This window comes from Perissodus microlepis, chromosome 14 (genome assembly GCF_051167445.1).
Source record: "Perissodus microlepis isolate ML-2025 ecotype Zambia chromosome 14, ASM5116744v1, whole genome shotgun sequence".
Taxonomy (NCBI): Eukaryota; Metazoa; Chordata; class Actinopteri; order Cichliformes; family Cichlidae; genus Perissodus; species Perissodus microlepis.
Window position 1 is genome coordinate 24583989 of NC_140474.1, and position 13854 is coordinate 24597842.

A 13854-nucleotide genomic window follows, 5' to 3' on the forward strand; every position below is an offset into this window, starting at 1 on the left:
TGCATAGCCACAGAGCATTCAGAGGGCCCATGCTGACATCTGTTCAGCACTGGATCATGAAACAGTGGAAGAAGTTGGCCTGGTTTGATGAACCATGTTTTCTTTCACATCACTTGAATAGCTGGGTGAGTGTTACCCGGGCAACACCTAGCACTAGGATTCCCTGGTGGCTGTGACCTCTTCCCAGAGCTCAGTCCAATCCATGGAGGCCCCACCTCGCAGCTTAAAGGACCTGCTGCTGACATCTTGTTGCTGATACCACAGCACACCTTCAGAGGAATGGAGTCCACGACTCGACGGGTCAGGGCTGTTTTGGCAAGTGCAAAGATTTGAACAAGTTTGTTTCACAGCATTTTACAGATAAGTGTAAGATTTTAAAAGAGCCTTAAGTACATAAAGTACTCCACGGTATTGGTCATCATAAAATATATTTGGATCTTAGATATACTTAATCATAAAAAAGAATTATTCTCTCAGGACACTCATAAAAGGCATAAAAGTTCATGATTTGGATTTTCATGAAGACGGGAAACTTTAGTTATTTAGAAATTGTTCTGTAGTCCTCAGTTTAAGTTTGCTCAGTCTAGCTGACACACACTAGTGTGCAGGGGCATTTCTGTTGCAGTCCTATTCAAGTTCTAAAGAACTGAATTGAAACTCCTTCTCAGCACGAGTATGCAGAAGCTCTGTGCCTGTGCAGTTACAGCAGGCAGTGCAATGATCACACCACCAAACAAAGCTCACTTTGCAGTGTTTTCAGATTAATCTGTCTTTTAACGACGTGCAAACAAGTGGGAAAAAACTGTTTATTAATCCAACACTACTCAGCGAGTTCTGCCTCCTATTTTTCCTGGCAGCCTTCCACAATAAGAAACCGTTTACACAATCTCACTGAAGCTGACAGTTAAATATAATCTGTTTATTAGTATCTGAAGCTCAGTTTAATCAGTTATTTCCATCCCACTAACAATTAATCAACCTGTTCCACATTCAGTCAAAGCCTAATGTCATGTTAGCTCAATTTATATTCATATGAAACTGAAAAAGTCACAGACCGTGTAACGACTGTCTGCAAATGTAAAAACCTCTCACCAGTTAATGGAAAATGAATTGATTTTTTTTTAAAAGGTGATTATCACAAGTGAGAGACCTGGAGGGTGGATTAACTGATAGGTGATTAGTGAATTCATCGCGTCCTCTCAGTGTTGGCTGTCTGCTGCTGCAGATAAACCATTATCTCTTCAGTCAGTGAGAAAGCTAACAGAGTGCCTATAGGGGTCTGCAGTGGCCTCACTATGCTGTCAACACACACTGGCTCCAGCAGTGCTGATTGGTTGTGGAAAATGGAAAACAGAGTGTTTGTGGAAACCTATTTTTAGTTGCTGACAAAACCAAAAATAAAGTCGATGCAGAATTCATGATCAGCATTATTTGAGTCTTCAGCACTTCTGTGTGAACCCAAAAACTTTGTAATCTGTCATCTCGCTCATAGCACACAATCCAGGACCTTTTTTTTTTCCCTTTAAAGCCTGCTGCACTGATGCGGCACAATTGATTGATGAATTCTTAAAATGGCTCTCCTGGAAAATCCTGCAGCGTTTAAGACAGGAAGAGGTCGGACCTCTGTGTGCGTGTTGCCGAGATTAACAGATTAACAGATTAACTTTGACTTGTACTTTCATGCAATTCAATGAAAATGATCACCTTCATTAGTTCAGCCTCAGTAATCAGTCATACTTCGCCATGCAACACTTAAAGTTTCCTCCTACTTTTCACTCAAGTCCTCTGTGGCTGTAACCTTGGTCTTCAGGTAGTGATATAACCACTGCCAACAAACTGCATCTGATGATCTGAGCTGGCTCTTGCTGATCATCTTATGAACAAGAGACGAGGCAGTTTATGACAAATCCCTTTTTTTAAGTTCCTGTATTTCTAGAATTTATATATATATATATATATATATATATATACTTTCTTATGTTGTTGGCTTGTTCACTACCTGTGAGCCACACTGTAGCCAAAAGAGTAGACAAGGTAGAAATAGATATGGATTTAACAGGAGACGAAGGATGGAAATCAATAAAACTTGTGCAGGAGACAAAGGCATAAAACAGGAATGAAAATAGGTCCAAAGGAGTCTGTGTGTGTGTGCGTGTGTGTTTGTGTGTGTGTGTGTGAGAGAGAGAGAGAGAGAGAGAATGAGAGTTTTTATTTGTGTTTGTGTGTATGTATTATAAAAATAAAAGGCACAAGACAAGGTATGAAATACAGGTCAAAATACCAAAAAACATGCATATCTAGCTATGCATAAATATGCATATGCCTCAGTATGGAGGTTCATATCCATACATAAATATGGTTATTAACTGATTTTAGACATTTAAATAGCCCCACAGTGTGTCGTTGGAAGGACCAGGGGATTTTTGTTAGTTTAATATACTCACTTCAAACTTTCAGTACCTTTGCTGACTCAGCCTTTCCATTTGCAGCCAGGAAGGTTCAAAATACTGAAAAGAAGAGTGAAGAGGTCGGTTTAAGTGAGACAGAGAAATGCTTCATCTAAATTTGTGCCATCCATCACACTGCCAGGCACCGGACTTGGGTCCACTTCTGAGAAATTTAGGTTGAAAGGACTCACACAAAGCTCTTTCCACAAAGCTGCTTATATTCTCATCATATTCCTCTCCTTTAACTTCTTCTTGGGATCGTATTGGTTTATTTTGGTTTTACTTGACCTGCTTTTTGAAAACAAATTCTAATCTGATAGAAAAGGTCGAGGAAGCCGAAATGAGAAAGGCATTTAGACTTATTTCTGTTCCACTATCATAAATGTTACCGATTTGTTTCTTGATGTGAACACTTTTTAGGTTTAGAAAAAGGCACTGCCAGGTTATCAGGTTTATTATTGTTGCATAGCAACATCAAGTGACTCTTCCAGCACTTTCCACTGGCAGCTGCAAGAAAAAAAAAGAGGAAAAAAAAAGAAAGCTTGTCTTTTTTCAGGGCTTTAATTTCCATCAAACAGAAACGTCAGCTGGATCTCGGAGAGCAGTGGCCTTGACACTAGAGTTCCGCAGGGTTTTCATCCCACGCTGAGCCTCAGACACAAAGCCCAGAGCAGCCACTGGACATCGTCAGCTGTGATTACATTTCCACCATGCTGGAGACAGCTTTAAGGGATGATTGAGCCCACACACACACAGACACACACAACGTCCAAATGTCGACACGGATATTACAACACACAGCGGCGAACTTTATGCGCACGTGTTGATAAGAAATGACCCGCGCTGTACATACACTGTATAATAAGGATTAGCCCTCATGACTGCACCGCAGGTACACTCGAGGCGTACGGAAGCTGCCATGGTAACTTGTGTTAAGGAAGTCTAAAGGCAGCTTTTTCCACCCCCCGCTGGCGTCACTTCACCCAGGCTCCACCTCTGCTTAAAAAACTTTTAATGATGATATATGTTTAAACCCCAGCTTTTTTTTTTTAGCTCTTTATTAAATCAGTTTCATTATGCACCAAAAAGATCCAATACATCCTCTGGGTGTCATCTGTAAGTTAAACCTCAGTGGAGTTGATGATGCTGCAATGTATGGAATAATGAGCTGTAGGATATCAAAAGCATCCTGCCTGTTGGGAATGAAGAGTTTCTTCTCATTTCCCGACGCTTTCTCTGAGGTTTATAAATTGTTTCATGACAGCCGAGCTGCTGAGGTCAACAAGGCCTGAAGAAGAAAGACTGCGTGTTCACTTGGTGTGAAATTGGGACCACTAGAGCACGCAGTGGGCAAGACAATGACGATATAATACATTTAATAAAAAAGAGAGCAGAAATAGGTGGAGACTAGCATGGCCCGAAGGTAATTAACAAATATCCTAAGAAAGAGAGTGATTGGTTGGCTAGTTGGTTGGAGGGGTTGCTTTATTAGCCTCATCACTATTGGAAATGAATACTGAGAGAAAGATAGAAGGACACACCATGTTCTCTGTGACTTACTGAAAGTAATGTTTGTACTAAAAATGATCAAAATGTATAGGTCAGTACATGAAATTCACGTGATCCAAATAAAATGCTTATATGTGTTACAAAAAGAGATCAGTGAGTGTGAATAGATTAATAAAATCTAACTGATGCTTGTGAAATGTGTTATGTTCTGGATCAGTATTGGCACTGAAATTGTCCTCTGTGTAGCCCATTGTAAAACTGAAGTTGTCCTGAGACTGTATAGGTCCAGGTGTTTTCAGTCCCATTGTCACAGGTGTATAAAGACAAGCGTGTAGCCATGCAGTCAAGGCTTTGTGAAAGAATCAGTCCTCCTAAAGATCTCACTGAATTCAAGCGTGGAGATGTAATCGGATGCCACTGTTGCAGCAAATCAGTTTACGAAATGTTTCCTCCTCCTCCGATCAGCTGTGAGTGGTAATAATGTAAAATGGAAATGTTTATGGTCAAGTGGTGGAGTTTTAAGTATGTCAGGGTATTGTTCACGAGTAAAAGGAGAGTTAAGACGCTGGTCATTTTTGGAGGCACTTGGAGTAAAGCTGCTACTACTCAGAAAGAGCCAGTTGAGCCAATTTCTGGCGACTCGGAAGGTCTGCTAGGTGAGGTGTTCCTGGCATGTCCTACCAGGAAGAGGCCCTGGGTAGGATGTAATCCCTCCAGGATACCTTAAAGCCTGTCTGGCTTGGGAATGTCTCGGTCTCCTTCAGAGAAGCTGGATGAGGTGGCTAGGGATAGAGCGGTCTGGGTTTCTCTCCTTAGACTGCTGCTGCCCGATGGATGGATGGATGGATAAATAACTTTAGGAACCACAGTAACTTAGCAATGAAGTGGTAGACCCTGTAAAGGTAGAGAGTGAGGTTGTGGAGAGGTGCACAGTGAATGAAAGTGACCAATGTTCTGCTGGCTCAGGAACTGCAGAGCTCTAAATCTCCTCTGGCATTAACATCAGTACAAAAACTGTACACAAGGAGCTTCGTGGCATGGATTTGTCATACTTTTACTCATATAGTGTATGAATAAAAGTATTACCAGTGGAAAAGTTTGGGGAGTGGGGGATGGGGTTCAGGATTATTATTTCTCTTGAATTTCTGAATATTTTAAAGATGTTCTGTACAATAGATGATAGCAAAAATGTGACCTTTTGTTTAACTGTTTAACTGTCTGAACACATTGTCTTTCATAAAGTGGTAAACTTTCTTCAGCCTTTCTTAATGCCCTTGTGATACAGTTGCATTAGGTGACTGTAGCTGCTTGTGGGTGATTGTGGCGCAGGAGTAGAGCTAGACAGAAAGCTCACTGATGCAGTAAAAAGTGTATGAATGTGTGAATGAGACAGGTTGTATAAAGTGCGTTGAGTGCTAAGGTAGACTAACATAATTAGTTATGAAATGTTCCACCAGGGCTTTCTGGTGTTTAGGCTGAAATTGCGATGTTTATTCATGCATGGAATTCGATGAAGGCAACAGAAGACTGGCAAAGTTGTGCAATGCCTAATCACCATTTTATCCGACACGGTCCATTTTTGGAAGTTTCCTTTAGCTCAATTTAGGAAAAAATATGTGATGACAGTTTCCATGGACCTGCTGCCAAACTTCACAGGTGAACTGCCTCATATCTTGTCAGGCAGCCCAGATTTTCTTGCAACTACCAAAATACACATAAGCCTTTCTGCATTAACAGGTGAGCAGCAGACACTTTACTGATATAAAAAGGTGTTCCTGTCTCTCTGTCTGTCTGGCAGAGTGGGACCCTTTCAGATAGCTAAAACTGTTTTCACTCAATCTGAATAGAAAGCTATGTGCATAATTCCCTGAGGGAATGTGCTGAGGATTTAGTGTCTCCTCCGGTTGTGGCGGCTCAGCCTTTTGTCTGGCTTATCGGTATTGTCTGCGGGACAATCGGGACTGTGGCGTCATTATTCTCACATGCACAAGCACATGAGGACAGGGGATGCAAGGTCTTCCAAATATGCACGGCCGTAGCAAACGAACAGTCATCAGTAAAGACAGAGAGAGCTAACAGGGGCTCACACTAGGTGATACTTCAGTACTGAGCAGCAGCTCTAAACAGGACAGATTTTTCTCTTGGGAACTTGACAGCCTCCCTCGAATGGTGTCACAGCCCCGGGATTAGTTCTGTTTACTTCCCGATGTCAAACAAACACACACACACTGACACAGACAGAAAGGGCTGACAGTAAAGAAATGTTCCCTAACGATGAAATGTCTCTGCCTCTCTTCCCTCCAGGTACATGGGTGACATTTGGAGGACAGATAACAGATGAGGTATGAAACGCTTTCTTTTATTTTACATGTCTACTTGATGTCAGTGCAGTCTGCGCATTGATTACACTGATGTACAGTTTATGGCACATTAGACTGGTTGGTGTGGCTTCTTTTTTTACCTATTAAATAATGACACAACTTTTTTGCCTGTCAAATGTTTAAATGCAATTAAATATGCTATATAGAGAAAGCTGCCTTACTTATGGATGAAACAGCAAAAATGGGTCCAAGTGCACTGATATAGGAAACTGATGAGCCATAATAGACAACGTAGCTTAAAATTACACTCACATGACTGCCCACTCACCATAAAAAAGGAATGAATTCAAAACTGAATTCCCTTACCTTAAAAATTACCAACAAAGTCAAAAAAGGCTGCAGGCCAAGACAAGTTGGCAGCATTCGAGGTAGAGTGGCCATCCATAGCCATTTCTGTTCTCCGCTGTTTTATTTCTTGTTTAAAAAAGAAAAAGATGCAATCTTTTTTTTGGTTTTTGAATCAGAATAAATACAGATTGACACTGTAAATGATCCACGGCAGAGGAAACGACATTTCCATGCTTTGCAGCGTACTTTATTAACACACTGTTGCTGTACAAACGCAGTCGGCTGCAGCTCCGCAGTTCACAGCCCGACACATACTAACAACAACCACTACAGCAGGACCCAGTACAGACTTTAAGCCGACGAGGCGTGACTGCGGATGCCGCTCAGGTGCGTCCGCCTCCCCTGCAGACCACGCCCCTCCACAGACACTTCCAGTTTTTCTTTTTTCTGTGTCGTATTTATTTGAAAGTCTGTAAGATCCTGAAGCAGGTGCAGCTGTGTAGTCCTCCAGGAAGGTTAATTCTTCTAACTACAATCCATCAAACAAAATGTCACATACAAAGGAGCAAAAACATAATCTGGTGAAGGGATTTTCCATTCTGTACAACAGTTAGAGTCATAGGTTAACCAAAGAACTGTCACTGTGACTGTGGGACATCTGTCATGACTGCTTTTTTCTGACTGAGTGGTGTCACAGTTAACCTTCAGCACACCATACTGACAGAGCCCTCTAACACCCACAGGCTCAATTACTCCACAGTTTCACTTTGTATTGCTTTATTCCTTTAAAGTCACATCCTTCACCGAAACCTCAGGTTCGATGAGTTGCGTTGTTTGGATCGCAACACTTTGGTCCACACAGGACAGAAAAGGTCAGCATGATGGCTACGTGTGCACGCCGAATTCTCCTTTGCACTTATGCTGATGAACTCTAACGTGCTCTGATGTTGCCCCTGGGGTCCCGGTCTTGGTCACCGCACATATGCACACACTTAAATTGACACAGAAGAGAACAGCGCTCACCCAGGGGTACGCAGAAGCACCAAGCTTATGTAAGAGTATTATTTTTCTTTCCTTAGGGTTGCTGGCGTTGACTTACTTGGTACCCTCACTCAAAGCTTAGCACCCTTTTCCCCTTCCATTATCCTGAACGTCCGCAGTTCAGTGTCAGTAGCATCACTCAGACACTTCAGGCTGTGACAGCTGGGAGCGTTATGATCAATCCTGGCTGGCTCGTGTGAACGTGGTTTTAAATTTTTAAATCTTCTCGGCAAAGTGATCTATGGTAGGAAAAACCAGAAAAAGAAGCTGGTAGGGCAGACAGAGGGTCTCGATGGACATGCAAAAGCAAGAGGACTATCATTACATGCAGTGCTGGTAGGTTAACCAGTCCTCCAGTGCCCTGTTCAATGTCATTGTCATCAAGTCTGCCCTAAATTTGCTAAAACGTCCTCAGCAGGGTTCAGCGTCCCTGTCCTCATTAAGAAATGCACAACAACTGTAGCACACAAACGGAGATAAAAATGCATAAAACACTAATATTTTCCCTTTATTTGTATTCAGAATAATCATGTAATAACTTTATTGATATTGGAAGACATAAATATTAGTATAGATTTTCTAACGCCGGGCAATTTTTGGAGAGCGCGTCTTATCAAAGCGCTACATCCTCGTCTTAACGATAACACATTCCCAGACAGGCAGGAAGGTTAGCGAGCTGATATTGCTTACTCATTCAAAAAGGGCAAAAGTGGATCCATAAATCATAAAGTGAATTTGAAGACGACGTCTCTTGTTCGTGTCAACGTCGATGCAGTGAGTTTGAAGGGGGAGGAGGCAGCGCAGTCATAAAATCCTCGCTCAAGGTTGTGTGGGTTGTATGTGGGAGGCTGCTGCGGCCTTGATTCTGAGGTTGTGTGAGGAAATAAAAAAATTTTAAAAAGTCAATTTTTTTTCTTATTATATTCCCTCCGTCTATGGAAATCCAATTGTCTTCCACCTTTTGTGCGCCTGAAGAAAAAAAAGGGGAAAAAAGGAGGAGAGAAGCCTGAAGCCACCCATGTGTTCCTGCAACTTCACAGTGACTCAGTGTTTGACTACAGGAGGAGGTTTTTATTTTATAGACGTGCTGCTTCTGGAGTTTCTGCCTGTTTGTTTTTTTTAAAGCATCCCATCATTTGAAGGCCCTCGCTCATATTCAGTTCATCTGAAATGCCTAGAAGTCAAAGCAGAAGTGAGTAAGCAGTGATGCTTCAACACCACTGCAAACTTTCTGACTTCACAAATGTCACTTTCGGCTCTTTGGCAGCGACTGGCCTGTTAGCATGTTGTGAGACTCGTCATGAATAAGCAGTCACCCTGAAACTATCGCTCATGTTCTGGTTTAATTCAGTCTGTCCTTGTAACGCTCTCTTCTGCATGTTTCAAACTCTACCAGCAAATAAATATCAGTTTTAAGTTGTCACCACTTTTAAGTTATGCAGTCCATCTATTAGCTTCTTACTTACCTCATCCTTCATCCTGCAGCTGTTATCTTACCTAAAACCTCCATTCATTCACTTTCCAGTGTGGCCAACAGTTCTGGCATGAGGTTGCTTCCCTGTTTGCACTCAGCAGAGACCAATAAGGGAAAGAACATGCTTTTCATATTCTCTGTAATCCCTCTTCCCCAAATCTTTCTCTCCTTAAGTGACATCTCCTTTCTCTAACCTCCCCATTATCCAGCTCCATCTTTTTATTCTGCTCTGTTTGTCTGATGGCAGTCCAGGGCTCGGAGACTGAATGAGCCATTTTGAAATGTGGACACTGTTATGTCCTTCCTTTATTTCCTTTCCTGACTGTTCACTGAACCTTATCTGAAAGCACTGGATTTGCATCTGATGCATTTCTTTAAAAAGAGAAAAACAAAAACAAGAAAAAATGACAAATATGAATATATTGTATTGATGTTGGTTATACTAGGCTGAGAAAAAAACACTTATAAAATTACTTTTCAGATAGGGAACAGAACAAAATGCTGTTTGCTGTAAAGAATCATTAAAGACTGGATATAAAAGATGGACATGGCTCCAGTTTTGGTTATTCCAACTTTTCCCAATTCTGAGATGATTTTCTTTCTACAAGCTATAGCTGAAATGAAAAAACAAACAAAAATCTTTTTTACTTTAATGTAAAATATTATTTTATTTAAAAAAATTAATTGAACTTTAAAATACTGCACAGGATTTTTCAAAATAAAGTGCTCTGCTACTAGAAAGAGGTGCAAATAAGAAATAAATGGAAATAAATTTTACCTGATGGTGGTTCCGAATATTTTACCTAAACAAACAGAAGCAAATGCAACACATTTATGTAACAGAACAAATTTCAGACTCGTTTTGACCAGTAATGAGACAATGACCTTTTTTGTTTTCTAAAAATGCTTTGATCCTGTCAGTGCTTATACCGAGGCTCACTCCTGGCTTTTGGCTGTCTCTGAACTCTGGTTGTATTTAGCTTTAGCTAATTTTTCCCTTTTAGCGTCTTTAAAATGTCTCTATTTACCCAGATGAGGGGATTAGGCGTCTGGTTAGGTTTGTCATTATAAACATTTTCCCGCTAACACTTTTTTATCTCAACTCAGAGTGAAGAGCTTTTGTGCTAACAACATATTAGCATATAGCTGTGAGTGTGAACTGGGCCGATTAACAATCAGCCAATCTCAGACCTCGGCAGGTAGATCGGGACGCCTTCAGTGCCTCCTGAATTTTTTTGATTTCTCTGTCAGGTCCACTTGTCACTCTAAAGCTGGTGACGTCCAAAATGCTGATCTTGAGGCAATAAACTAAATGACTGTTGTCATGGTAGTACATGTGTCTTTTAAATACAGTCTGTAGGGTGCACCAATCTGAAACACTGGATTAGTTTTTTTCAGTCATGTCATAACATCATTCATGTATGGATAACTGGACAGATAACTGAGAGAAAAGATTACAGGATTTGATTTCCTCTCTGCTGGTATAAAGGCCAAAGATGACTCGCCCAGGTGGTTCTGAATGCACAAGTGTTTGCCACTGCAACACTAGAATAAAGAGTCAGCAGCTGCACTTTTCTTCTGATTCGTTGTAGTTTTAGCAGCTAAAACTACTCAGTATTATGTTGGCAGGAGATGGAGAATGCCTCTCTCTTTTCCTGCTGTAGAGGAACACCACTTGGATTCCTGCTTTGCTGCTACAAGTAAAAATGCCATTTTAAGACTTTCCACAGCTGGCAATTTCTCCATTGAGAACAGGTGTTGCTGTTTCAACAGGTGATGCTACATTATCTCACCAAGAATCCTTTCTGGGGCTTGCGGTTAACTTTAAAAATGGATTTTAAATTATAAATGACTGTTTTCAGCTTTGCCTCCGAGCAAAAAGCCCATGTGGGAGCTGCTGTAGCTACAACATCTTAAATCAGTTTACAAACGCACTTTTTATTGACTTTTATTTTGCTTCCTTTTGGTCCTTTTCCATTTTTTACGACTTTTGTTTCTTTTTGTGTGTGTTGTCCTTCATTTTATTGCCGTTCTATATTACATAACATTACACAGGGGATGTGCCTTCAGCATGTTCATCAAAGGAATGTTAGTTACTAATAGATACTAATAAAATCAAATTTACTATCACTGTATCACACAGAGGCTAGGAATGCTATCCCGCTTCATGCTAGTTGCAAAGTGATGGTTGAGGAAGGCTGAAAACATTTCTCAGAGGAGACGTTATCTCATTCTTCTAGAAGCAACGCCTCCACTGTCTGCCAACACACACACACAAAAACCCACACATACTGTACATGCATTCGCACAAACTCACGCACTTCACGCAGACACGTGAACACAAACACAACACAGCACACCCTTGTGTCACTACAGAACTCCACAGGGAAATGACAGTAAATTCACTTAAAGTCCTCCATGTAATAAAAGTCACCTCAGGGAAATTGGATCTCAGTTAGATGATTTATGGTCACCATGCCTGCAAATTTAAAAAAAATGCCACACACAAACACACACACACTGGCACAAAGCATGAATTAACTAAAGAGAAAAGAGCTGATACAGCCGTACATCATGAAGTCGAATGATTTTTCACAGCTAATTACACTGCGGCCCTACTTACTCAATAAAATCTGAATATGAACAAACTTCCAGCGTAGCTACACACGAGTACAGTTCTGCTTGATCAAAATGGAAACGTTCACGGTCGTTCTGAACCACCAGGTGAAGCATGAATATAAAGGTGAGCGTCACTGAGGTGGTTCGCCATTGTGACGTTCACTGTCACATGAGGTTCATGTAAATCTGATAACACCAAGCTTACTGACCAGCCAAGAGGCAGTCTGGCTTCTGAAGGTATTTGACTGCCATTTCTGCTCCTCTGGACGCTCTCTGTGCCTCACTTCAGCTCAGCTTTTCTTTTATTAATATCATACTAGCCATTTTTTATGCTCTCTAAACCAGATTATGTGTTATTAAGTCGCTCTCGAGATGGTGTGGTCTTTTATATTTGATATATTGAAATACGCCATTGCCTGTAACGTGCTGCATAAAACTCATTTGCAGTTAAATAATACTCAGAGGAAGCCCTCTGGTTGTAATTCCTCAGCAGTGATTCCTAGATGAAATGCGAAGCTGCACGCGCTGATGATGTGTGTCATGTTTTCCTACTTTGAAAGAGATTTGGGTAAATCTTGGACACTGTATCCGTGGAAACACATGAATATTTAAAAGGAAGATATTGATATGCAGGAATAATGCGGCTCCCTCACGGCCGATTCATCAGTAGGCGCCTGAAAGAGGAAAAAAATTGTTTCTTTTTGGTAAAATAGAAACTGCAAACTAACCTTTCTGTATCCTCTCTTTTTTTCATGTGTGTGCTCGATCTGACCGCTTGCCAGGTTGCAGAGCAGCTAATGACGATTGCCTACGAGAGTGGAGTCAACTTGTTTGACACAGCTGAGGTGTACGCGGGCGGCAGGTGGGTGATACACAGACCAGTGTTTTTGTGTAATGGGCTGCAGATGTCCGGCCTCGCTGTCACCAAAGTGCTCTTACTATAATATTCTCTAAACTGTTAGAAACTATGTCACATTTAGTGTGATTATTCATGAGCTTAAAAGAAGTCCAGACATTATTCATTCAAAATTGTAGGTTTCTGTTCAGGATTGTAGCAATGTTTTGAAATTTCTTGCATGTGTCTGTTCTTTGCTTTTCTCAACCACTGTTACCGTCTCATCTGTGAGGTCTTTTTATTTGTGAACTCACAGATGAAAGTGTATGTCAGAGACCTCGTAATGCAACAGCAAGCACTGCAGTTCCAATAAAAAGACTTCTACTTGCAGGAAGTAGTATAATAAGCTTTTGAAGACCCTTTTATTACGCCGTCCAACTGCCTGGTTCATAAACAGCCGATTTGCATGCGGGCCTCTTTTGTTCCTCACTGTACTGTGGGCCGATACTGTGGAAGGAATGTTTATGATTTCAAAGTGCGATTTAATAACAACGCTTCGTTTATATTGCCTCACAGGGCCGAAATCATTCTAGGAAACATCATCAAGAAGAAATGCTGGAGGTAATGATGACATTAAAACGTATGATTGCTCCAATACTTCTGCCTGAGAGAGAAACATGGAGAAGGATGATCTGTGTGTGTGTGTGTGTGTGTGTGTGTGTGTGTGTGTGTGTGTGTGTGTGTGTGTGTGTGTGTGTGTGTGTGTGTGTGTGTGTTGCAGATGAAAGATGCATGAAACTGTGTTTTGGGGTTTTTTTCTTTTCCAGTGAGGAATTGTGTTTTGTCTCAAAGGAAAAAAAGGAAAAAATAACTTATTAGTATTAATTCCTGCCTTATCATCATAGTTTTGTTTTTCTTTTATTAAATGAAGTTAAATGTCTAGTTCATGGACAATACAGACACAATACAGCAGCGCGAAATAGCTTCCACATGAAAGTCTGCCTGCAGGCATTTTTTCCACAAATTTAAATATTCTTTTTATGGAGTTATTTAAACATGCTCATTTTTTTATTATTGATCGGCTCTGTAGGAGACGGGGAGAAGAGGAGTTACAGTAACATCAAAGGAAGCTCAAATATTGCACATTTATACGTCTGAGTGCAAAAGAAGCTGCACAAAAAGTCGCATTTTCAGATCATAGTGATGGGATACTGTGGGATCACCGCCTGACGTGTTCGATATGAAGCCATAACCTTAACC

At 41.0% G+C, this 13854-nt stretch overlaps 1 protein-coding gene across 2 annotated transcripts in view; it reads left to right on the forward strand.

Moving 5' to 3' along the window:
• The window catches only part of kcnab1a (potassium voltage-gated channel subfamily A regulatory beta subunit 1a), a 110810-nt gene that overhangs the window by 84078 nt on the left and 12878 nt on the right, over positions 1 to 13854 (forward strand). For both annotated transcript variants that reach the window (XM_084951964.1, XM_084951965.1), the window contains exons 3-5: positions 6261 to 6298; positions 12542 to 12621; positions 13171 to 13215. In XM_084951964.1, the coding sequence (XP_084808090.1) occupies positions 6261 to 6298; positions 12542 to 12621; positions 13171 to 13215 (163 nt within the window). The remainder of the gene's footprint in view (positions 1 to 6260; positions 6299 to 12541; positions 12622 to 13170; positions 13216 to 13854) is intronic.